Source organism: Electrona antarctica (genome assembly GCF_951216825.1).
Source record: "Electrona antarctica genome assembly, chromosome: 15".
NCBI lineage: Eukaryota > Metazoa > Chordata > Actinopteri > Myctophiformes > Myctophidae > Electrona > Electrona antarctica.
In genome coordinates, this window is record NC_136796.1 from 23,217,772 (window position 1) to 23,243,307 (window position 25,536).

Below are 25,536 nucleotides of genomic sequence, written 5' to 3' on the forward strand. Positions count from 1 at the left end.
TGTGGATTATTTAACCACATGAACCATTTTCTGGGCATGCCATAGGCCTAATAGGTGAACATTCGGCTAAAATAGCCAATCTACAGTACAAGCTCACAGCGCAATGCATTTATAGATCGGCTATTTCCAGTGAAGAGATTTTGTGTACAGGGGAGAAAAAGACGGGTCATAGAATAGGCTCCTGAGGGACACTGGTCAACAGAGTTATAGGGTTTAAGTGGTTAAAGGGGCATTCCACTCATCTTCAACATTTTACTATGTCATTAATATACCTTAGAGCTGTTGTGTGGAAATAATAAAAAAGTTCCCCCATTCTGTGTTTCCTAGAACTAGAGGTCTGAAAAAAATCATTAACATGGTGAAACACATCTTGATGATGTCATCAAGATGTGTTTCACCATGTTAATGATTTTTTTCATAATTACAGTTCTAGGAAACACAGAATGGGGGAACTTTTTTATTATTTCCACACAACAGCTCTAAGGTACATTAATGACATAGTAAAATGTTGAAAATGGGTGGTTTTCCCCTTTAATATCATGCCCATGTAGTAAACATTACATTGACTGTGAAAGAGTATGTATTGATAACTCTGTAATGCTATCAGACCATTGAGAGGCACTTAAAAGTCCCAACAACCAGGTAAAAGACAATAATTGACACAATGAGCAAAAAGTTCGAAAACAAAAAGACAAACTATTACTTGTTTTACTGACAAATGTTTTGTTAAATATGAATTTGAAAATGAGAACAGTTAATACATTTAGTCTTCCTCACACATGGCTAGCCAGACACAAAGTGAGGAACAAGAGAAAGAGGCTCGGAAATACACTAAGTAAACTGAACAATTCTGTATAGTTCTCCTGCTTAGAAAACTAAACGTGTAGAATGTAGATGATCAGTAAAATAATTCAATGGTCTTAAATGAATTGAAATACCTTTGAAGTACCCCCCCACCCCCCCCACCCCCCACCCCCAGCCCACAATGTTCATAGGAAATCCTTTATTACATCAGGCACTTTATTGATTTGTCCATAACGAATCCCAGCTCACCACCAATCAGTGAACAGAAATGCCCAGAGGTGGCCATCTCTCTCTCTCTCTTTCGCTCTCTCTTCACCAATCAACTCCCTCGATTTTAATTAGTCCCTGGCGACGTATTCGCCCTCCTTTTTAGTCTCCTCTTCAGGTTACCAAGCGGCCCTTCTCCCCCGTCTCCCCCCTCCTCTCCTTGCTCCTCCTCCTCCTCCTCTCCTTCTACCGTCGCTCCTCCGAGGCTCCTTGTGAGGCGGTGAACGCCAGGAGACCTGAGCTCCACATCGTCCTGCGCGAGGGTGGCTTCGCCAGGCGATACGGGCTGAGGGGCCGGGTAGGGGGGCTGCTGGTAGTACTCTGCCGGGTATCCCCCTCCGCGGTAGGAGCGGTAGGGGTCTTCCTCCTCGGCCTCTTCATAGTTCTGGAAGGCGTTAGACGGGAGTTGGACTGAGGAGATAGTGCGGAAGTCAGTTTCCTCGCCGCCGCCCTCTGGGTTGTTTTGTTTTTTTTGCCCGCCAGGCGATCAGTCAGCAAATCAGCCGACCAGCAGCACACCACACCAGCCAACCGGAAAGTCAGCCCCGCCAGTCAGTAGGCATGGGTCAATTCAGGCAAGCAGGAAGTCAGGCAGCAAAACCCCCAAAACCCAAAAGGAAAAACAGCCACCACCATCACCACCACCACAGGAAGGAATGTTTTGGGTTGTTTGTTTGTTGGGTTAGCGGGACATGGTAGTTGGTAGGGAAGGAGCAAAACACAGAGGAACAAAGGTTACCAAGGGTTATTGTGGGGTTACCGACGGTAAAGACTGACAACACGAAAAGCAGAGTTAAAAACAGTGGTTAAATTCAAGCTATACTGTGTTAATAAGTTAAAATGTAAAAATGAACTATAAAAGTGTTAGGTTTAAGTCTGCGGATGAGATAAAGTTAGATTCTCTACTTGCAAAATGAATCTCAGGTTTACTGGGCATTATGTCCTAATGGTTTGAGTCATTCAATGTCTTGTGATAAAGTTAAGGCTATACAATAACGTGCAAAAGTTGAGTTATATTATAAGTAGCCCTCGTGCAGACAAGCTTTTGAAAGCTCACAGATCTATTTACATCTTAGTGTAAAAAGAGGTCTAAGTATTGAGTCAATAAAGCCGATTAGGTTGAAACAGGGGCACCGGTCTGTCATAATCTATGGAGGAAAAGTCAGGAGAGGACAATGATGTCAACATGAGGAGGAACTGGGACAATGAAAAATACTTTCTATTGAACTAATAACGGGAAGTGGATTTTTCACCAAATCTAGTTTTTCCAATGTGACTGTGATGTCCACATAAAATAAACATAAATAGGCTATAACATTTTCCCTTTTAGATATATCCTATATTGACAATAGGCTATAAGCCGTTTCACTGACCAATGGACAGCAATTTCGCCTGGCATCTTTAATTGATTTTACACACAAAGAAACATGACATTTATACTGTAAGAAGTGTATTCTGGCCTTTGTTGTCAAGGCTCCAAAACGTTGTTAAATCCTGCCTGAGGAACAACATTTTACTTGTAGTTCATACTATAGTAAATAAAGCTTATTATTGTTATTAGTTAGCATTATTAGCATTCAGCAGTCACCATCTGGTGACTACCACTCTCTTTCAATATCTGCATGTTATACCCACTATTATAAAGCTTAACCTGTTCTTTATCTGTAAGACCAATAATGAAGAGAGAAGACAAGAGCCAAGGGTAAGCTTCCATAGTCTATGCCAGTGGTTCTCAAAGTGGGGTCTGAGGAGGACCCCCAGGGTTCCAGGGGGTCCACTGCAACATGAGGAAAAGTTTAACTGCACTATGATTGGCCTTATATGGCCTAGAGAAGATAATGTACAGGAATGACTATTCAGATCATACTGTAGGTTTCCCTCTCTCCACATAGACAGTTGTCTAACAACACAAATATTCTCTTTTGGGGCGCCCTGGCACAATATGTATTAAAATGGGGGTCCGCAGGCTAACACATATCAATGAGGGGTTCATGAACATGGAAATGTTTGGGGAACAACTGGTGTATCTATTAGATTAACTATCAATCATTTAGCTAGTTACTTTCACAGTCCCCCACACTGAGAACCACTGGTTTATGCATTATTACACCATTGCATCGCTCTGCAACCTTATTCAGCAACAATTACTGCTCTTTAGAGGTTATGAGCATAGCTAGCTTAGTACTCTTTCAGATACTGGCCAGGCAGATACTGTGGTTGGCCTGGGGCGATATCAACAGTGGAATTGCACAGCAAGCAGGTTGAGGAAGACAACAATGACAAAAACAAACACAAACACAAAACACAGGGTCATAATTACAACATGCAGACATAACGTGAACAACCCTGTAGTCTGAAATCACGGAAAAAAGTCCTACTGTACTTTTGGTAAAAGCACTTAAGACTTGATTTCACACTTACTGTAATTGTGTGCCTGAGTCGCACAGGGAGTAACAACATTTCAACATGTCTGATGCTTTTTTCAGTGCAGGCTACTGTATCACCATTGACCTCAGTCAACAACGAGGTGATAGAGTCACACATTGAAGGTATCTCTGTCTGCGGTTACACTTGTTGATTCATGTGATTTGAGATCTGATCATAGAGACTTGGCCTGAGAGAGAATGTCCCTGAACATAGAAATGTTCTCTGTATTCTCAACACCACACCAGCTTTCATTGATCTGAGAGAAGTATCAGTATATAACTGATTTTTGTGCTGCAGCTACAGACAGTAGATCTGACTGTAGACATTGAAATCACATTGAAACCACAGTAACGGATTCATCACGGAATCACAATCATGCATTTGTAATTTAGATGAATGCAACTCATGTAGGATTTTCTTTGATAATGATGTGTTTAGTAGTTGCATTGCATTTCCCTATAATGGGCCATTACAGTTCCACTTGTGAGGTGCTTTCAGTCAGCCCATCTAATTCCATGGTAAAGTATTGATGAGAAAATCCCACATGTAGCTTCATTCACATAAAATCCACATTAATCACAGTAATGCGGTTGATTAGCAACATAGATCAAATAATGGTCACATGCTAAGATGCAGAATCTGCTCAGTGCTATTGCTGGCTATAGTAGAGAGTTCTCACCTCTGGCTCTAGAGAAACCAGAATACTGCTGATTGTAATTCAAGCAATCTAATGAGGGATTAACGAAACTAGTGGAATCTAATTAATTACCTGCTAGAGTAGAAAACTACAAGTAAATCTAGAGTTGAGGACCACTGCTTATGATGTATGCCGTTTACAGTGTACTTTATACTGTTCAAGCAGTAATGCAATCAGATGAAGACACTTAAGGTAGAGATATAAAAAGTGACTTTTCATGCAACCTTGATGATCAACAGCACCAACTGGTGAGTCTTAACACTGCTGCTTTACTAGTGTGGCAAAGCCAGCCCACACATTTCACTTTGCTCATCTGAAATTGAGTTTTGAGCCTATACAGTAAAAATGCACAGAGAGTTGGCATAACAGGCTAGTGGCCGCTATTCAAACCATTTGGAGGCCACAAAAAAATATCATATTTTTCAAACAGAAGAAACATTTGAAGTATTAAGTACTCCCTCTTACTCTTACGTTTATGAGTCATGAATTTCTTAGACATACTCTGAGTTACCAACATTCTGACTTACTACATAATATGAAACCAATTCTGGATCTTAGCAGCAATTGTATTTCAAGGTGCTTTCATTTCACCTTGTAATACAGTGAGTGTAGATTATTTCTGGATCATGTGTCAAGTTTAACCCAATGTCTGCTCTTTGCTTTGCGTCATCAGGCCAAAGAGAATTGGGTTAAACGTTTATTGGTTTTACAGGCACATGACCCTCCCACGTTCAGTGACCTTCATTCCATAATGATTTGCATAGCAAAGGCAAAAAGGGTTTCAAATGCAGTGGAACTAGGAGCACATGCCTTCCATCTAACATGCTTCATACAGTTGGGTGCCACCGATATTGTCCCTTATCATTTGACCCATTTAGGCCTGACCTCAAAATTTTAAAAAAATCCTTCTAAATCCTCCAGTTTTCTGAAATAAATATTTTCACGATTTTTCAAACCTCAGCAAAAAGAAAAGGACAATATCGATGGCCTCCAACTGTACATGTAATTAAAATCAGGTGCACATCTTTTAAACGCACCATTTACAGGCAGCATTCATCAACACTCAAAATCAGTGGACTGAAACATACAAAATCATTCTTTGTACAGATCAAAGATTTTAAGAAGTACTGAGATGACCGTGGGCTGGATCACACATTCTGAACTATTAGTTAATGTCGCAATATCTTTGGTTATACAGTAAGTAAAGCTACTAGTAGGTAACTATTAGTTAATACAGTAACTGAATAGCTGTTAATCTAATGACTATGAGAGGTCTGGTGCTGTACTTTTCTTACATACCTCCGACATTGTAGCCAACACAGGCGTTCTGGTCACAGTAGCCTGGAGGACCAGCGGAGCCCACGGGCCCGGGGACCCCAGGTCGACCAGAGCTACCGGGGTTGCCAGGGCGGCCAGTCGAACCCTGGCTTCCAGTTCTGCCCTGACCAGGGACACCTGGGACAGAGAATGAGAGGTAGGGACGGCAGGGGGCAGAAGTAGATTAATGTAGAGCATGGGTTTCCAAACTTTTCAGCCCCTGACCCCCAAATAATGCTGCCATTGACTCGCGACCCCAACCGAGTAATGCCGGAGAGGGGTCAAGAGGGCTCTAGGGCTGTCACGATTACAACATTTACATCAACATTAACATTACATTTTTAGCAGACCATTAATCGTCATACAAATAATTGTGATTAACGATTAAATTGTGTTTTGTGCATTGAACAATGGAACAAAAAGTACACAGTAAATATACAAAAAAATTAACATGACAATTTAATACTTTCAAAAATGTAAAAAAATGAATAAGCAGAAATGTCTGATTTGGTTTATCGTTGAACATCTTTGCAATTTTATCTTCATTTCATATGAAGGGAGACGATCAGAGTGAGAGATCATTTGGTCAAACAGTTTTGGAACTTATTCAAACTGAAGGTCTCAGAAATCTGCCTTAAATGTTTTGACAGAGCAGTGATTTTCTCCACCAAAATGTAAATGTAAAAAATGTCAAATTAAAACAAAAACTTTCACATGGTGAGCTCTGATTCTTTTCAGATCTGTTTGTTTGTTTGTTTGTTTAGTTCCGTTAATGAGCAGTTTTATAATTTAGTTCTATAACTAGTTTTAGAACAATAACTGTAATTAAATGTTATGAAATTACTTTTGTTCTCACTAATCCCCAGCCAGACCCCAATCACAGAATTAATTGTATTACACCTGGAGCTCAAGGTAGGTAGGTAGGTAGGTAGGTAGGTAGGTAGGTAGGTAGGTAGGTAGGTAGCTAGGTAGGTAGTAGGTAGGTAGGTAGGTAGGTAGGTAGGTAGCTAGGTAGGTAGTAGGTAGGTAGGTAGGTAGGTAGGTAGGTAGGTAGGTAGGTAGGTAGGTACTTACTAGGTAGGTAGATCGATTGATCAATATTTATTTTTACCTGGTGGTCCTAGGGGACCTCTGGGGCCTTGAACTCCAAGACCTGGTTGTCCCTTCTCACCCTTCTCTCCTGGCAAACCTGGACGGACGGACAGACAGACAGACAGACAGACAGACAGACAGACAGACAGACAGACAGACAAAGAGGTAGTTGATTTAAACTCTATTCCATCTTATCCAACTCCAAGCTAAATCCTTTTCCCACCAAACATAAACCAACTTGACTCTCCTCCCACCTCTACTCCTGTATTCCGTTAAAAAATGCTTGACTCTGCTACTCCTGCCTGCAGGCTGAATGCTGCAGGCTAAATCGACATCTCTCCAGTCCTAACACAATACTGTAGATATCTGATTTTAACAAGAAGCTAGCGGCACCTTGGGCATCTACACAGAGAAGAAATATTGACTCTGGATATGGTAAAACAAAATTCACACGCGTGTGAAGTGAGGGGTGCCCGTTGTGGCTGCCACATTCATAAATATGTTACGAGACATGAATGCAATGTGTTATTGTGAATGTTACCAGCGGTTCCTGGTTGTCCGTTCTCTCCATTGGATCCAGGGAAACCTGGTCTTCCAGCAGGGCCCTGCTCTCCTTGAGTGCCTGGGGATCCTGATCTGCCGGGCTCTCCAGGGGGTCCGGCCACGGTGCGTATGGACACAGGCTGGCTGGGCACCTGGTTCAGGATGGAGCTGTAGCGTGCCATGTGGCCTGCAAAAAAGAAAGGCCAGTTTTACTATTGGTTGACTTGTGATATCGTTGCTGTCTGGAACAGTTTTTCCAGTAAATGAACACCCAGAGGCATAAAAAGTAGCAGTATACTCACTCTGTATGAGCTGTTCACAGACCTGCCGGGCGATGGCCTGAACTGATGCTGAGGACTGGACGTCTCCCTGAAGACGCACGCGCACACGCATGCATGCGCACAAACACACACACACACACACACACACACACACACACACACACACACACAGTGGTGCACTGCTTCTTGTGTATTGTGTCTCAATATTCTTGTGCCTATAGTATACATTTTATGTAAGGAAGCATCTTTCACGCGCACACACGCGCACACGCACACACACACACACACACACACACACACACACACACACTCACACACACGCGCATGCGTGCGTATATATATATAGGTAGGCCTATGAATAAGGCCATTATAAAATAAAGCACTATGAAAATACTTTTACCAAATACAATGTGGTTTTGTTGCTCCAACAAGCATTCATCAAAGCTAGTTCCAATTCAGCTGGGTGGGTTTTGTGTGTGTGTGTGCGTGTGTGCGTGTGTGCGTGTGTGCGCGTGCGTGCGTGCGTGCGTTGTGTGTGTGTGTACGCACGTGTGTGTGCGTGTTCACTTAACATTTTGGCAGAGACTTACCCTTTCACCTTTATCCCCTTTGCTTCCGGGAGAACCCTGCAAGAGACGAGAGACGATAAGACAAAAATAACACTGCCTTCTTAAAGGATTCACCCAGTCCGGCTTTGTATGTTCTGTGGTACATTCTTCAGGTGAAAAGCTACAGAAAGAAAAGGATGCAAAGTCACTGTTGAATCGATGCGGCTTATTTTGAAAGCAATGTGACATTGTCTACAACTCCAAAAAGCCAAAAGAAAATGAAAAGAAAGGATAACGTCCCAAAGCTTGTACCTACAACATCATGATTCAATGTTTATTTGCAAAACCACTCCATGGTGTTGCACTGAAGCCTATACAAATATAAATAGCAATACCAAAATGTTAATCTTGGTGACTTAAAAACTAAACGAAAAAGATACTGCGGCACAACTGACCCTACAGCAGGAAATGATTATTTTAAACGAAATTGAACACACATTGGTAGCACGAATATTCAAACTCTATGCAAATTATATCATGATCCTAAGATCCTAAGTATTTTTGTTGTCAGTTTTCCCTGCAAAAAGGCAAAGGTTGAGTCCAGTAATTAGCGACAGTACCGTACAGTAATTACTCCCACATGCTTTAAACGATCCACCTCATGGTTTCTGTAGTGATAAGGCGAGGTAATTGGCATTCTACACACAAACTCCCACAGCATTTAGTTTAATTCAGAGATGTAGCGATTAGCGAACCATGAGATCAGTTGTCTCGGTAGCAGCAGAAGGAGCAGTAGAAGTAGTCGCATTGTAATATTTGTGTAATAGTACTTAGTTGTAGTAATAGTAAATGTTGCAGTAGAGGGGGGACTGAATTCTCATCTGGATTTTGGCACTGGGGGGTTGGCAAAAACAACATTTGAATGTGCAGGGTAGCCTTTGACAGCTTAGCAGACAAGCATGGACGAGTCCTGTATTATGTGCTTTTAAAGTCCACCTACCCATCTGAATGAGAGAATGATTATTCCCCATGCTTATATGTTGTTTCACGCATGTAGTAGTTTATCTGTGCAGTGTGCAACCCGACACATTCCATCTCTTGGCTGAGAAAACGGCATCTCCCTCTCCTTTTAGGTTATACAGTATTATATAATATAATTAAGTCTTCTAATCCTAAAGGACCAACTCAGAAACATGGATCTTAGCCTCCACTGAGTGGGTGTGTATGGTACCTGCTCACACATCTGTGTGAATAAAATTAATGTAAAAACACAGCACTAGGGGGCACGGTGGCACAGTCGGTAGTGCTGTCGCCACACAGCTAGAAGGTCTTGGGTTCGATTCCCGCTGGGGACGCTGTGGGCGGTGGGGGCGTGTTCTCTCCTCCGCGTCATCAGTGCCCATACCCGAGGCGGGGTTGGCGAAAGGGCCTTTCTGTGTGGAGTTTGCATGTTCTTCCCGTGTCCCCTAGGGTAGGTACCCTCACAAAAACATGCAGTAATCCTGGTCTCTAAACTACCTCCCTCTGGCCAGCCGGGGCGCCTGATGGGGGGGAAAGGAACTGGTCGGAATAACGTGTTCCTTCCACGCGCTACATCCGGCCGGGAAAACTCCCCCCTGTCAGGTGTAAAGAAACAGCTTGGACTCCTCATGCATAGAAGGAAGCATGAGGTCAGTCCACTGCCCCCCCAGGTTGGCAGAGGAAGTGTAGCGCCCAGGATTACATGAAAAAAATGGGTTGCAAAATCGTGAAAAAAATAATAATAAAAAACACAGCACTAACCCTATGTGCATGTACGTAGGCCAGTGGTTCTCAAAAATGTTCATGTCAAGGACCCCCAAATTAATATGTCATTGACCACAGACCCCATCTGAAAATGTTTTAAAAATGAAATGGATTTTTTATCTCCGATGTTTTTTTAGCAAGGCATCCTGTTTTCAAATGGCAACAACTTGGGAACACAAGCTTCCAATGGATTTTTGGAAGGCATGAGGCAGCCCCATGCATGACCTCTGTGACCCTGCAAGAACACAGGGCTAATCCTCTCCTCACACACCTACATTCTCACCACGACACACAGACAGAAAGATATACACCGCTCTACGCTGACCCTGTGTGTGTGTGTGTGTGTGTGTGTGTGTGTGTGTGTGTGTGTGTGTGTGTGTGTGTGCGAGCGAGCATGCAATCGTGTGCGTGTGCATGTGCGCCTGCTTGCCTACAGACAACTCAGCTAAACCTGACTGACATATCGTCTCTGTCGGGTGGAAACCTCATATGTCAGATACTGTTATTACTTTTAAGGATTCAAATTCAAAAATAGCAGATCAAGCTCAAAATGCGTTGCTTAGCTACGCACTTCGAGCTTGCACATCTGCTATTCTTGATACTTTTGTGTGACACTGTAGTGCAGGGGTGCCCACACTTTTTGACTTGAGAGCTACTTTCAAAATGACCAGCTCGGCAAGATCTACCCACCAAATCAATTATTATACCATTACTGAAAATAGTTTAAATATGTACCTGAGGGGGCTTCGGAATAGTGAATTTTCCGAATTCGTGTTACATTCTGTACAGTATAAGACAAATGCACTTGGAATGGGAAATAGAGGGGGAGAAATGTTTTTTTTTTTTTTTTATCGTTTTTTTTCTTCAATATATTTAAATTAAATGCTCTTTAGGTGCATGTCATGTGATCTACCTGCACAGCCTTTGTGATCTACTGGTAGATCACAATCTACCATTTGGGCACCCCTGCTGTAGTGTGATCAATTTACGAAAAAACACCAAAAGTTAAAGTATGCAGATAAGAGGTTTCTGCCCGACAGCGACGATCTCTTCTTGTCGTCCTTCTGGATCTTTCCACAGCAGTGCCGACAGCAGACCGGGATGCAAGTGAGAATACTGTACATGTACACAGGAAGAGAAAACAAGACATCTGGGTACCAGAAGGACCCTCTACAGCTGTCTCTTACACTGCTGTGGCCACTGAAAGGAAACATCCCCACAACACAACAGAATCACATAAAAAAGCAGAAGAAAAAGCAGGAGAAACGACTGAATGTTGTTAGAAAGGAATTTCACTGTTGTGTTCTCACAAATGTTTCATAATACTCTAGTAGTTGAGTAGTTGTCTTTTGAGCATTCTACTGTCACAGTGTAGGATTTATAAAACATGATATTTTTTTGGTCATTCTAAACAAAATAACCAGTTGTCATCCTAGAGAGACCAGATGCCCTGGACATGGGAAGCTAGGTTGTCGTGAGAACACACTTAAACACAAAGTATAGCCTAACACTGTATATTTAGCATGGTATAGAATGTTACAAGATACACTAACCAAAAAGTAGCATAACCCACTCTCGACCCCTATCGTCATATCATCATATCGTCTCTGTCAGGTGGAAACCTCATATGTTCAAAACAGTTACTTTTCAATAATGCAGATGTTTGTAGATTTAGTTTGTAGTTTGTTGTTGCAGCCAAATTGATTTAGTGCCTCCCACCCTTGTTGTGGGTGGCCTTTGTTTGCATCAATGTTCTCATCTAAGAAATTCTTTCTGGCAATTGTGATCATTTTCTTTAGTACATTACGTAGTGTTCTGCACTTTTGCACCCACACTCTCCTCTCTACACTCCCACACATTGTTTCTCTCAGAAAACATACACCACACACATGAATCAGGGTCATTTTGAAGGGCCTTTCTTTTGTCCTGTCCAATGCTGACACAATAGTCCACAACGCTACAAACATCAAGTGCTCAAACCTCTGTGAACTTCTCCATTAATTTCGTTTGTCTTAGAGGAAAATATTGTACTTTTACTCCAGTACAATTATATGAAAACATTAGTTACTAGTTATTTAGGAGATTTTGATTATTATAAAAAACATATATATTAACCACTTCAGCCCTATACGGAATATATTTCAGCCATTTGAAAATAGCATATCTACAAGCTCACAATGCGTCGTGATGCGTCACATTGTGGGCTTGTAGATCTGCTATTTTTTTCAAAATATGTTTATAGATTTTGAACTTGGGAACTGGGACATTCTGCACAATGAGTACTTTTACTTTTGATTCATTAAATATATTTTGAAGTCGATACTTTTGTACTTTTACTCAAGTAAATTTTGAATTACTTGTAACAGATTAAAACTACATTGCAGTATTAATTATTTTACTTATTAAAGTATGAGTATAAAGTGTGAGTAGTTCTTCCATCACTGGTAAGGCTATTCAATGGACACAGGTGTCAACCTGTGGTGAAACCCGTGTTTCTTATCTTATCATTAATGTGCATCATTAATTTATTACTGAAAGGTCAATTTGGGAACACATCTGCAAAAAAACAATGTCGGCCTGTTTACTCTCCTTCAGCCCTGATCTTCCGGTGGTGCGTCGTTGTTTCATTCCTAATAACAATAAACAACTAGTCTACACGTAATGGGAAATGGAAGCTGCCGACACATTCAGCTGCGGAGCTCTGAATGTGTCTTGAGAGATTACTGAACGGCAGACTCACCGGAGGTCCCAGCTCTCCTTGTTTCCCCTGAGAGCCGGTTGTACCTGGAGCCCCGAGGGATCCTGGGTTTCCCTGAGGAGAGAGAAGAACAGTGTAGGAAGAATGCAGAGGAGAGGAGAAGAGACGACAAGAGAGGAGACGAGAGAAGAGATGAAAATAGATAGGTGCGCTCAGGAGGGTGCAAACCTCTGCATGACCTGATGATAATATTGAAGCATGCGGTGACATTTCTACCTACAGCCATGAAAGAGTAGTCACAATGTAGATTACCAGTTGTAGTACTGCCTCTTCCTCCCACCATGTCCCGATCACATCACCCAAAACACGTTGTCTTGAAGCATGCACGTTTTGGCAACTCTACTGCATGTCTGTGTTTTCAAGATGCACTGTATTAGGCTTAGTGTTGGTGCAAGTGTTGCCGTGTGTCTGCATTCTATATTCTATAATAGGGGCTAAAGACTGATGAGTAAAAACAGCTCGGACTGAATTGAAAGGACATTAAAACTCTTGTAACTTGGGGGTTTTGGAGTATGTTGTCCCGTTTATAAATGTGTATTTTGATGTAGATCTAACGTCAGCTTGCACCGTCAAACTTGTATGTCTACGATTGGCTAGTGCTGATACAGTACATTCCATAAGCCAGAGCGACAGCATTGTAATTGGCTAGCCGGGAATCGAAACTGGGACCTTCTCCCCAGACAAGTGAAGAAGAGTTTAATTCCAACTAGACTCCTGAGAATAGTGCGTACCCACACATGCATGCACGACTGCACAAAGTGTGTGCTTCATTTCATAATCACTTACTATCGTCCCTGTAGCACCCTGTCTTCCTGCGGGTCCATCTTTACCAGGCAGACCCTGTGGAGCAGAATCAGCCATATGTGGGTAATACTTTCTTTTCTACTGTGTGTGTAGGAGTATTACTATTGTTATGTAGTAGTATAACTGACCCTTTGTCCTGTTCCTCCCTCTCTACCTGGTGGTCCGGCAGATCCAGGAACTCCCTGAAAAAAGAACACAGAACAAGGTCACTTCTGGACGGATATAGCAGCAGCACCTGATAGGGTGCTGTTTACTGTGGGTACAAATGAATCACCTTCGGCTCAACACTGGTGGTGAACTACCCACCGCACAAGCAAACAGGAGTCGGTGGAGGTGGCACATGTTCTTAGTTGTCTTGTTGCTACCCTTAGCTGTATCTACTATGTCACTGCCCTGTGTTCTAACTGCCGTGCTGCCACTGGCAACTGAATGCCCCCCACGGGATGAGTAAAGGTCTACAGTATCGATCAATCTATCTAGAGAATTAAAATGAGAGAATATAGAAAATATGTGCTCGGGGGAGAGTTGTTATGCGACAGCTACAAAGCATAGCCGCATACTTGCATGTAATAGTTTGACAAACTTTTATTTGGTAACAACAACAGCAGATTTTGCATCACGTCGCTGAAAACCTTTTGGAAATCGCATTGTTAATCAAAAAGCTGCCTACTCTTTGCTTCCTAAAGGTCATGATAACCTAAGAAACTCACTGTACCACAGCAATTAGTTGAAGGGGTTGCTTTTCAAGCAAACAAAGCTGCATGACACTCAGTTATTGCCACTTCATGGTGTTAACCCTGACTGTACATCTTTAAGTCTCTGTCATTCCAAGAATCATGGAATAACACAATTACAGATCAGTACGATATGTTATATACCTGTAATCCACGCAGACCAGCCTCCCCTTTCAGTCCTCTCTGTCCTGGAGCACCCTGAAATAACAGTGATGAAATAGGGTTAAAATCCTAATCTGAAAATAGAACTTTTAAATGACTGCCATTTCATTATTGTTCACTGTAAATTGCTAATTAAGTACAGTGGTCATGAACTTGATTGGGATTCAAATGGTTCAGATTCCATTCTTCAGGGAGAATGAAGGTGCAGAGTAAATTCAGTGGCAACCCAGCCAGCAGTTTTTGAGAGATGCTGATCAAGACCAGAATGTTGTCTAGACCAGCAGGCCCCAGTGGGCTTAAAATGAACTCAAAACGTGACTTGGACAGAGAATGGCACCGGTAGTAGTAGTAGTGTGTTTGAATATTTGACTGGCGGCGACACAGTACGATGCTTGAATTGTGATTGAGTGTGTGGCAATGTCTGTTTTTAAGCTGAATCTTTAAGTATAAACATCCAATGTGTACGTGCGTGTGTGCGTGCACTTTACAGGCGGTCCGATGAGAGAGCGTCCACTTGGGCCCTGTTGTCCCTGTTGTCCCTGGGGTCCAGGAGGACCTGTATCGCCTACTGCACCGCCTGATCCCTAGATGGGAGAGAGAGAGACAGAGAGAGAGAGAGAGAGAGAGAGAGAGGGGGGGGGGGGGATATTATCAGTTGATTGTTTGTATTTGTTTTGTCTTTAATTAAGTTTAAATGCTTAATAAGTTTGAATTTCTGCATTGGCAACAGTGGGAGACCAAAGAGAAGGGGCGAATTGATGCGTGCAACACACACACACACAGACAGACAGACAGACAGACAGACAGACAGACAGACAGACAGACAGACAGACAGACAGACAGACAGACAGACAGACAGACAGACAGACAGACAGACAGACAGACAGACAGACAGACAGACAGACAGACAGACAGACAGACAGACAGACAGACAGACAGACAGACAGACAGAGATTAAGCTAGAGGGAGGAACAGAAGGCAATGGGATGAGCAAGAAAGAAACAGATGCAAAAAGAGAGAAATACTGAGGTACAAACAGACAAAAAGAGACACATTAATAACATCATGTTTATCCTTAGCCTGATTGTCAGACTCTGAAGCTTCCTGTTCACTCAGTGGAGTGGTTTCATCCTTTTAGCAGACCATATATTTGTACTGTACTTCCCTGTGCCTGTCTTTGCAAACTGTTAATAAAGTATTCAATCAATCAATCAATCAATCAATCAATCAATCAGTTAGTTAGATCTATCCTAAACAGCACATGTTTGTCTTTTAGCTCCATGAGCTCCAGAGCTCCACACACTGCTGTGTACCACATTGTTCTCCTGAGTGTGATGCATAGCGATTATTACACTCATCTCACACCTAACAGCATACAGGCTGAGACTGAGAGAAAGCCAAATGTGTGAAATGTTCCATTTTCCATTCCGTATGGCCCTTTTTTTTTGTACTTGATACATTCTCTGACCCTGCACCAGTGCACCAATAAGCAAGGGCTACGGCGCCACAACTGGAATGAGTCTAATGCAAATCAGAGGCTAGGTGTGTGTGTGTGTGTGTGTGTGTGTGTGTGTGTGTGTGCGTGCGTGCGTGCGTGCGTGCGTGCGTGCGTGCGTGCGTGCGTGCGTGCGTGCGTGCGTGCGTGTGTACTGTGTATTTCACTGTATAATGTGAATGCCTGTTAATACAACTGTGTGTGTGTGTGTGTGTGCGCAATGCCCATTTGTGGCTGAGTAGATTTAAAAGAGTCTGTTGAGCCTGCGTGTGAGTGTGTGCGCGCGCGCGTGCGTGCGTGCGTGTGTGTGTGTGCGCGTGTGTGTGTGTGTGTGTGTGTGTGTGTGTGTGTGTGTGTGTGTGCGTGCATGTGCGTGCGTGCCTGTTTCTCTCCCACTAGGTTGTGTTACTGTAAAGACTTTTTAATCGAAGTGCGAATTTTCTGCTGAACAGAGAAAACGGTGGTATAAATATGACGCTTCTGCTCATACAACTCCAAGGACTTAATGTACGTGTTTTTCATGAACTCCCGGAGCACCAATAATGTCTTTTACGTGTTTTTTAGCTTCCTATTAACCGTCTCCGTCCGTAGGACGGCTCCACACGTCCTAGGGAACCCAATCGACGCGTTCGTAGGATGTGTGTACACGTCCTAGCGCATCCTCAATGATACCAGGCGACAGAAGAATATTCTGAATTTTTTCCTTTTCTAACTCTCTAAGGCACCTGACTCTAAGGCACCTGTAGCTTCGCTCTGCCTTCATATTAGCTTACCGTTCGATTAGCTGTTAGCGCGGCAGAAAGAATGCCTCGTCTCTCCTAATCCAGGGCGCTCTCCGTGGTTTTAATCTGATGGATATACTACGTGCTTCATTTCTGACTTCAACATGCCTCTCGTTCAAAATATGAATGCTTTGGAGCTTCTAGCGATATAATAGACTCGAGACCAAGGTAAGCTAACAAAATATTTCTCCGGTTTCTTCCGGATTGTTGGGGGGGGGGGGGGCTTCAGAGTAAAAGCGGCCATGTCTTTCCGGCACCCCAGAGCTTCTATTTTGAAGGAATCCCCGGCAAGTTCTTGTCTGTACTAATTTCTGATGTGTGCACACGTGTGTGTGTGTGTGTGTGTGTGTGTGTGTGTGTGTGTGTGTGTGTGTGTGTGTGTGTGTGTGTGTGTGTGTGTGTGTGTGTGTGTGTGTGTGTGTGTGTGTGTGTGTGTGTGTGAGAGAGAGAGAGAGAGAGAGAGATAGAGAGCATAGGACGCAGACTGTCATGCTGTTTCCATTTGATGTCATTGACCTGGGGCCACTACTGCAAGTCAGTGACAGGAAATTAAAATCGTCTCCGACCGTCTGGGGTCCTCAATGCCACAGTTTCCACTCTTTCTGCATCCTCATCAAAGACACAAAGTCGTTGTGAAACTTCATCTTTTCGGTGAAAGCAACCATAGAATTGCACAGAAACCATATGTATCTTACAGGATGATATTCAGCCGTTTACAATAATTGGTGTACCTATGGTCAGAACATGTGACTATTCGATTGTCAACTCCTATTGTGTAACCCACATGTACCTGTAGTGTAGCCTATAAATACTGTGTGACTTGACTTCCTTTAATACTGTACATCAGAATAGACCACCTTTGTCTAGTCTCAGTTTGTTCCTGGTGTGTATTACTTGCTGCTATAAGGGTATCCACCGAGGTCTCTACTTCTCTCACCCACATCATCATCTTCAGATTGGATGACAGACATTGAAGCCTATCCTGAAGTAAACCCCATCAGATATCTACACATAATTTCTGGCAAGCAAACAATGGCAAAGAGAGTGAGGTACAATACAGGTGTCACGGAGGAGAGCTAGGAGGAGAAAGGAGAGAGGGAGCAGAGCGTGGTATTTGTTAATGAAGGCGCAGACGGTTCCAGAGACCAAAGTTCAGGTACACAGGAGGTTACACGTGATCAAGGTACACTAAACACACTTACAGCTTTTCTCTCACTTTCAGTGTGACAGGGACTTTGTCTTCTTTGAAATGAAACATCGAAGCTCGTCATATTAAAGTTGAAGTCTACCGTATCCCTCAGTTCTCCAGAGAGCAATCATCAACCAGAGAGACTGCCTCAGAGCAGCTGCAGTGTGTCTTACGCTGCTATGTATTCTGGCTCTACTGAAGACCATAGACATGGCCATGTACTGTGAGTATCACACTGCTCTACTGAAGACCATAGACATGGCCATGTACTGTGAGTATCACACTGTTCTACTGAAGACCATAGACATGGCCATGTACTGTGAGTATCACACTGTTCTACTGAAGACCATAGACATGGCCATGTACTGTGAGTATCACACTGAAGACCATAGACATGGCCATGTACTGTGAGTATCACACTGCTCTACTGAAGACCATAGACATGGCCATGTACTGTGAGTATCACACTGCTCTACTGAAGACCATAGACATGGCCATGTACTGTGAGTTCTACTGAAGACCATAGACATGGCCATGTACTGTGAGTATCACACTGCTCTACTGAAGACCATAGACATGGCCATGTACTGTGAGTATCACACTGGACATGGCCATGTACTGTGAGTATCACACTGGACATGGCCATGTACTGTGAGTATCACACTGTCAAATGGCAAATTCATGTACGTAATTGAATTAAAAAAAAACTACACTGCTTAAAGTTGTGTGTAGGTTACCTGATACTTTATGATTGTGCAAGTTAAGATATTTTCACGTACAAAGACAATTAACGTTTTCTCTGCTTTCTACGATTATAATTGTACCCCCTAGGCTAGGGTACGGCATCTGCCATCTACGTATATGTTTGTAGACAACCGTATACTCCATATATGAAAGCGGCGACCGTCAATTTATCTTTTAGTATTGCTCCGGTTGCTATGGAGGGTAGAAATAAGCCACATAAGGGATTTTTAAATCCAGCTCCATTGAGCCTCCATTATAACAGGATTTTCAAAGACTTGTATCTCTAAAGCTTCGAGCGCTGTCCATGGTGAGCTGTCGCACATCCCGACGACCGTAAATTATTTGTGACTTTGTCTCGCAACACTGCGGCCATGTAACAGTTTATGACGAGAGCTAAGGGGTATGAGCTTACGGCTAACGATCACTGTGCTCACAACAGCAGCCCCCACCTCACTGATAACCCGGAAATGAAACAAGGATGGTAGAGTGAGAGCGGACGGGTGTCCGGGGTGTACCGTGTTGATCATCCATCCGAGGTTCGGATCTGATGTGTGATTTGTCATCGCATTGCGATTTAACGTGAGCTAATGCTAACATAAGCCGTTTCTTACAATGGAGCTCTGTGAGCCGGGAAAACAAAAGTGAATGCCTAATTCCGGCTGGCGCAGCTAACTGCCATCTATGGCCACACAGTGGCAGTTAAAATGGTGTTTGAAGTTACATTAGGATAAACTAAAATGGATATCTATCAAATATCTGTAAATACTGAATCAAGCAACTTATAAACTGTCATTAAAAAGACCCCAAACATGGTGAAAGTGTACCATTTAAGGTACCAGGTGAAGGAATATATATATGTTGTTTTATTAAATATTTATCATTTCTTAATTAACCTGTGGAAAGTTGGAAACGTACTACAAGAGCACCATAATGCTCTGTGAGTTCTCAATACCCAACATAATCTTACAACACAAAATTCACTTTCTCATATGAATACTGAAAAATGTTCGCACTGCAGAGGGAATCGTCACAACGTCAAGTGTAACTCGTTGTCTACCTAGTAAAGAGACGTTTATGTTTGATGAATGAACATTTCCAACTCGAACGGTAATGAAAAGACATCCACATACTGAATGTAAATTCACCGGACAATAACCATTCACACATTTGAGCCAGTTTGGGCCAAAACGGACATTACCCGAACATAAGTCATGAGTCCAATCCTACTTAGCTGGAATGTTGCGTTCATTCATACATAGATACAACATACTGAAAGTGGTAAGTGCTTCTACTGTACTAACTAATTAATACTGCACTGTATGTGTACACTAATGAGCCCACTCCATGGTCACTCACTGACCGGAGTATTAGTACGTCTACTACAGTATATGCACCAATACTTCATGTAATGTTGGGGTTATGGTTTGAATGTGTACTGTACTCACCACTGGGCCTGGTTCACCACGGTCACCTCGCGCTCCTCTGACTCCTGGGCCTCCCTGTTGAAACACACACACACACACACACACACACACACACACACACACACACACACACACACACACACACACACACACACACACACACACACACACACACACACACACACACACACACACACACACACACACACACACACACACACACACACACACACACACACACACACACACACACACAGAGAGAGGAGAGAAGCAGGTGGTGATTATCGGTACCCGATCGAATGACACAGGAACACAGGACAAAGGAACTTCAATCAAATCTTCAAGAGAGTTAACGAAACACTTGCTATGTGCTGCTAACTTGTGATTAAGAAGCCTCAAACTTCCCCCATCCAGAAGCTGATGTTATGACAGGAGAGAGTGACTGAACAAAATGATAACGGAAGGAAAACAAATAATGGCAAGATGAAATGTTAACTCCAGCTATTTGAGAAGTGGGACATCTGTGCAATTTACACAATTTGTGTGTGTGTGTTTGTGTGTGTGTGGTGTGTGTGTGTGTGTGTGTGTGTGTGTGTGTGTGTGTGTGTGTGTGTGTGTGTGTGTGTGTGTGTGTGTGTGTGTGTGTGTGTGTGTGAGTGTGTGCGCGCACGCGCGCGTGTGCATGCGTGTGTGCACATGCTGGTGTGTAAGAGAGGATGTAAAGGTGTATAAATACGTCTGCTGCTGTGTAGTTCAGTGCTGTGAGTGCATCGGCGTGTGTGAGTGTGTGTGTGTGTGTGTGTGCGTGCACAATGCACATGTCGTGTGTGTGTGTGTGTGTGCGCGTGCGTGCGTGCGTGCGCATGTCATGTATGTGTGTGTGTGTGTGTGTGTGTGTGTGTGTGTGTGTGTGTGTGTGTGTGTGTGTGTTTGCGTGCATGCGTGTGCGCCTGTGTGTGTATGTGTGTGTACTGTGTGTGCGCTCACAGGGGGTCCAATCTGGCCAGCGGGGCCCTTGCTGTCCTGGGTGCAGGTGCAAGACCTGGGCAGGGCGGGGCAGTCTACCTCCTTCCTCTGTTCATTCACACCACACCAACACACACAATGAAGAGAAGACATGCAGTGAGAGGATAACACAAACTAACATATAATTATAATTATAGTAATAATAATGATGATGACGATGATGACATGAAAACATGAGTCTGACCAGAAGCAAATAAGAGCTGAAAAAAGGGTGATTTTGATCTAGATGTTTTTTTTAGATAGATAGATATAGATAGATAGATAGATAGATAGATAGATAGATAGATAGATAGATAGATAGATAGATAGATAGATAGATAGATAGATACTTTATTAATCCCAGAGGGGAAATTGAAGTGTTACAACAGCAACAGGCAGCCAGCGTTACGCAGTCTTGTGTGTAAAGCAGTTTGAGTCAACTTAGTTTTTAAATGTTCTAGCCTCTGTAAATAACGGTGACATGACTTTACTCTGGGAGCATTTAGAGCGTGCACCAGGCGCTCTAGAGTTGAAGAGACAGTTTGTCAGGGTGCCACGGCTGCAGACGAGGAAGTTATAACAAAATGTGAAAGCTTTGGCTTGTTTGGTGAACGAATGTTGACGAGTGACTGTGTCACTGCCTATTGTTAGATGGCTAACAATTTGAATTATTGCAACCAGTCATACTGTCATACAAAACCAACATAGACATACAGACACACACAGAGGTATGGTTTGGTCCTCTTTGTAATGTTCTTTGCCATGCCTTAAACCCAATAAAAAGGCTTTTTTCACCTCACTGGAACAGAGTGCCTTGGATCCTCTTCTTTTATGACACAGGGAGGTATGTCAAAAGGCCAGGATATATCCCTCCTTCTCACTGTCTAGAAATTCCTAAATGCTATGAATGTTTTTTATTTTTATTATGGGAATAATGTTTCTGTTTGCCATCGTGACACTACATTTCAGAAGAGACAATATTCAAGCTTCCTGGATTATAAAGACTGGCTTGTGCAGCACTGCAAACTGTGCAACGTCATGATACAAAATACTGGACATTTTGGATGAACCCTTATTTAGGCTACTACAAATTAGCGGTATAGAACAGGTAGTTCCAACCAAGCAATTATATTGGTCGAATAGCCTCTCCAAATTTAGGTTCGATTCGTTTTATTAGTTGGATTACTAAGGGGTTCCACCATCCAATTAAACATACTGGTATATTTGCACATTTCTCTAGGTGCAGAAATCATGTTTTTGCAAGAGACCCATGATACACATTTGTCTGTGTATCATGTTTTGTTTGTTTACAGAGATATTTGGATAAGTGGTAACCTATTTTCGCCATTCAATTGTACTACTAGTTTGATGATGTTGTCTGTCTTTTATGAGAGGGAACCAGGGAGGGTGGGGGACATGTGGGGTTGTTTGTCTTTAAAGATTTGAAATAGCCTCTCCAGATGGTGCTCAATTGAGCATTCGTTCCTGACTCTAATAATAAATGGGAAAGCAAGGTTGTGTTTGTCTGTTTGTCTGTTCCTCATTCCGTGTTTCAGTGTGATGTGAGGTCTCTTTTGGCTGGTGGGTTTCCGCTCACCCACACAACTTCTAGGTGTCAGGCAGTGCATTGCAAGGTTCAAGGTTGTCTTTATTTGTCTCCCTTGTGAGAAATGTGGAGGAGACAGAGTCACAGCTGCATACAAATAACATACACGTTCACATAAGAAAAGGAAAAACACCATGAAACATACAAAACAGAGATATGGCACACATTCCCTTTGTTTTATTGAGTCAATAAAGTGCATTTGGCAATCTCTGATCTCTATATCTCCTACCGGATGGAATTAGCTCGTACTCTCGGTACAACACATGCAAAGGGTCAGAGGGGGTGGGGGGGTGGGGTGGACATGCCCATGATCTTCCCAGCCATATTTGTTAGCCTACTTATTTGAGATTTGTACTTCACAGTTAGATTGCCAAACCAGCTGGACATACCGTATCTTAAGATTGATTCTATACTAGCTCTGTAAAAGGTCAACATGATATTTACACTGACTCCGAAAAGCCTAAGTCTTCTGAGAAAGTGTAGATGCTGGTGTATCTTAGAACACAGTGTTGTAACATGCGTGTGCCAGCTCAGGTCCTCATCGATCTGTACTCCCAGGTATTTATACGACATTGCAGCCACCCCAAGACTAAATGAGTCACTACAGTATCTAGACATCTGAAACCAGTCCTAACTAGCCTAATGCACGCACAGGACACATGTGAAATGGTTATATCTTGTAAATTGTCTGTTGATCCATGTTTCTAGAGATAATAGAGAGTATAATCTTTCTCTGAGAGCCTGCATGGGTTCATGAAAGGCGCTATATAAATTCAAGCTATTATTATTAATAATTTAATTAAGGGACCAATAAGTCCCGAAGGTCCTTGAAGTTACAACAATGCTGAAACTTCAGCATTGAAGGACAACTGTCCTTCAAAAACAAATGACCCTTGAATGACATTGGCTCTTACTCTGCTGATGAACTCATGACAAGTGTTTCAAAACTACACTTAGATTAAAAGCAAAACCACAACATACAATATTGAACCTATATGTACTGACTTAAATTTGTTATTTTGTCTAAAAATAACAAAAGGAGCACAGAGTGGAAACAGATTATGGAACAAGAAGAGAAGCTTTATAAATAGTCGCCAGGAGGGCTTGTTTGACACCTAACCTACTTCCATCAGAGTGAGAAGTAGAGATGGATAGCTACTGTATTGCTGCACAGCTGTGACAAATACTGTAGGACAGTGAACAACTATCACAATCACCATTAGCTAGCTAGTTGACTGTAATGCAGTTGACCAGGTTTTGTGTTATAACTTATCAGTGCTATTTTTTTTTAATTAAGCTATTATTACATGACAACATATCTGTTTTCGAAAAAGCTGGAGAGACAGAGACTAATGTCACTGAACAAACACATTACTATCATGATATAGAGGCATTTAACACTTATTTAAACAAAACAGCATCACGTTTAAAGGTAAACCCTTTAAAGGCAAACCCTTTAAAAAATAAGAAAATAAGACATTACTTGGTTATACAGTTGAACAACTGTTTAATTTCTGTCTACAGGTCATCAGGTTGCCGGGTCATTATACTAGATGTGTACTAATATGTGTACGTAGCATAGTAATTAAAGGGGTAAAAAACTGGTACAGTAACAGAAACCACTAGCATCAGTAAACTGAGGCGTAAGTGTTCAGTTTGAACTTTGAGCTCACCAGTCCAGGAAGTTCACAGCACTTGTCTCTGCCAGCCCAGGAAGTACTGCACACAATGTCAAACATCTGCAACTGGAACTGCAGAGGAGAAAAACAAACACATACATAAACAACCGCATACAGTACTATGCACACATGGACGCATACATGGACGCACGCACATGACCCACACACACAAACAGCAGATTCAGAACCAAATATCAATAAATAAATAGTTAAATGCTAGAGTCGCCTAAAGGAAACGTCATACTCATGAAATGTATTAAAATATAGTGAGTTCACATTTTCTGCATTTGTCCAACTTTCTTTGTGCATGAGAGCACATTCTGATGTCAATACAAACTGGCTTTTCCTTGTCAAAGGTAGACTTCCACTAATCATCAAACCAATCAGATGGAGAGAGAGAGAGAGAGAGAGAGAGAGAGAGAGAGAGAGAGAGAGAGAGAGAGAGAGAGAGAGACTGTTGTTATGCTATTTGTGGAAGGAACTAGTTCAGGGGTGGTTGATATTTTTGGAAATGCGGTCAGCTGATGCAATCTTCACAGGTTTTATGATAATAGTTCTGATACTAGAACAGCAGCAAACTAGACCACCTACGTCTAAAAGACCAAAATAACAGATATTATCTATCTTATTAAGTAATCTAGGGGGTCAGAATGAACAACATGATACACTTTTTCCTCCCTCGCAAAGTGCCGTTGAAGTGTCTGTCCTTGATTGCTCCAGTAGAGTTGCTCCGTGGCCTTGAATTCATGGAGATTTTGTAGTTTTTGTCGCATTCCTGAGCCAATAATTTGATGACCGCCAGAAAGATGCTAATGTCTCTGGTAGGAGACTCTTTAATGTCTCTGGTAGGACCCTCATGCTGGTCAATTATTCGCTCAGGATTGTGACAAAAACAAAATAAATCTCCATGAATTAAAGGCTTCATGGGGTGTGTAATTGAAAAGAAAATACGTACTTTTTTGGGTGAAATACTCCTTTTAACCGTTGTAGTGAATGTGTGTGGAGTGGAATGGCAGAAATTCATAACCTTTTGACGTTGTCCTCCTAATCTCTCAAACCTTTTCATGTCAAGGAACACCCACATTAATATGTATTTGCCGGGACCCCATGTGCAAATATCTATCTACCGTATCTATAAATGCACCATGTCTCTGTACGTCTGTACGGTTGTAATCCACGCAACTCGGGAACTGTTCGCCCCACCGACTTCAAATCACACATGTTCCACACCCCCACAGGGAGTGTAGTGCCCTGTGTCGAGTCGGACCCACGGTTGTCCAAAACCGCCACAAAAGGGCTCTGACCATGCTCCATATATGGAGCTGGCCTGTTCTGACATCACAACACTCCATATTTGGGCGCCCATGCTTGACACAGAACTCCATATACTGTA

At 42.5% G+C, this 25,536-nt stretch overlaps 1 protein-coding gene across 2 annotated transcripts in view; it reads right to left on the reverse strand.

Annotated features, from left to right (window-relative positions):
• Window positions 1–1,007: 1,007 nt before the first annotated feature.
• The window catches only part of LOC306938278 (collagen alpha-1(XIV) chain-like), a 164,550-nt gene continuing 140,021 nt past the window's right edge, over window positions 1,008–25,536 (reverse strand). Inside the window, exons 35-48 of one of the 2 annotated variants that reach the window (XM_079522375.1) lie at window positions 24,138–24,215; window positions 20,841–20,927; window positions 19,875–19,928; window positions 14,708–14,803; window positions 14,202–14,255; window positions 13,452–13,505; window positions 13,306–13,359; window positions 12,502–12,573; window positions 8,019–8,054; window positions 7,450–7,516; window positions 7,146–7,334; window positions 6,624–6,701; window positions 5,495–5,650; window positions 1,008–1,482 (exon numbers count right to left, since the gene is read on the reverse strand). In XM_079522375.1, the coding sequence (XP_079378501.1) occupies window positions 1,139–1,482; window positions 5,495–5,650; window positions 6,624–6,701; window positions 7,146–7,334; window positions 7,450–7,516; window positions 8,019–8,054; window positions 12,502–12,573; window positions 13,306–13,359; window positions 13,452–13,505; window positions 14,202–14,255; window positions 14,708–14,803; window positions 19,875–19,928; window positions 20,841–20,927; window positions 24,138–24,215 (1,419 nt within the window). In that variant the 3' untranslated portion in view covers window positions 1,008–1,138. Of the gene's footprint in view, window positions 1,525–5,494; window positions 5,651–6,623; window positions 6,702–7,145; window positions 7,335–7,449; window positions 7,517–8,018; window positions 8,055–12,501; window positions 12,574–13,305; window positions 13,360–13,451; window positions 13,506–14,201; window positions 14,256–14,707; window positions 14,804–19,874; window positions 19,929–20,840; window positions 20,928–24,137; window positions 24,216–25,536 lie in introns of both variants that reach the window. The other variant, XM_079522374.1, reaches the window with a different exon arrangement.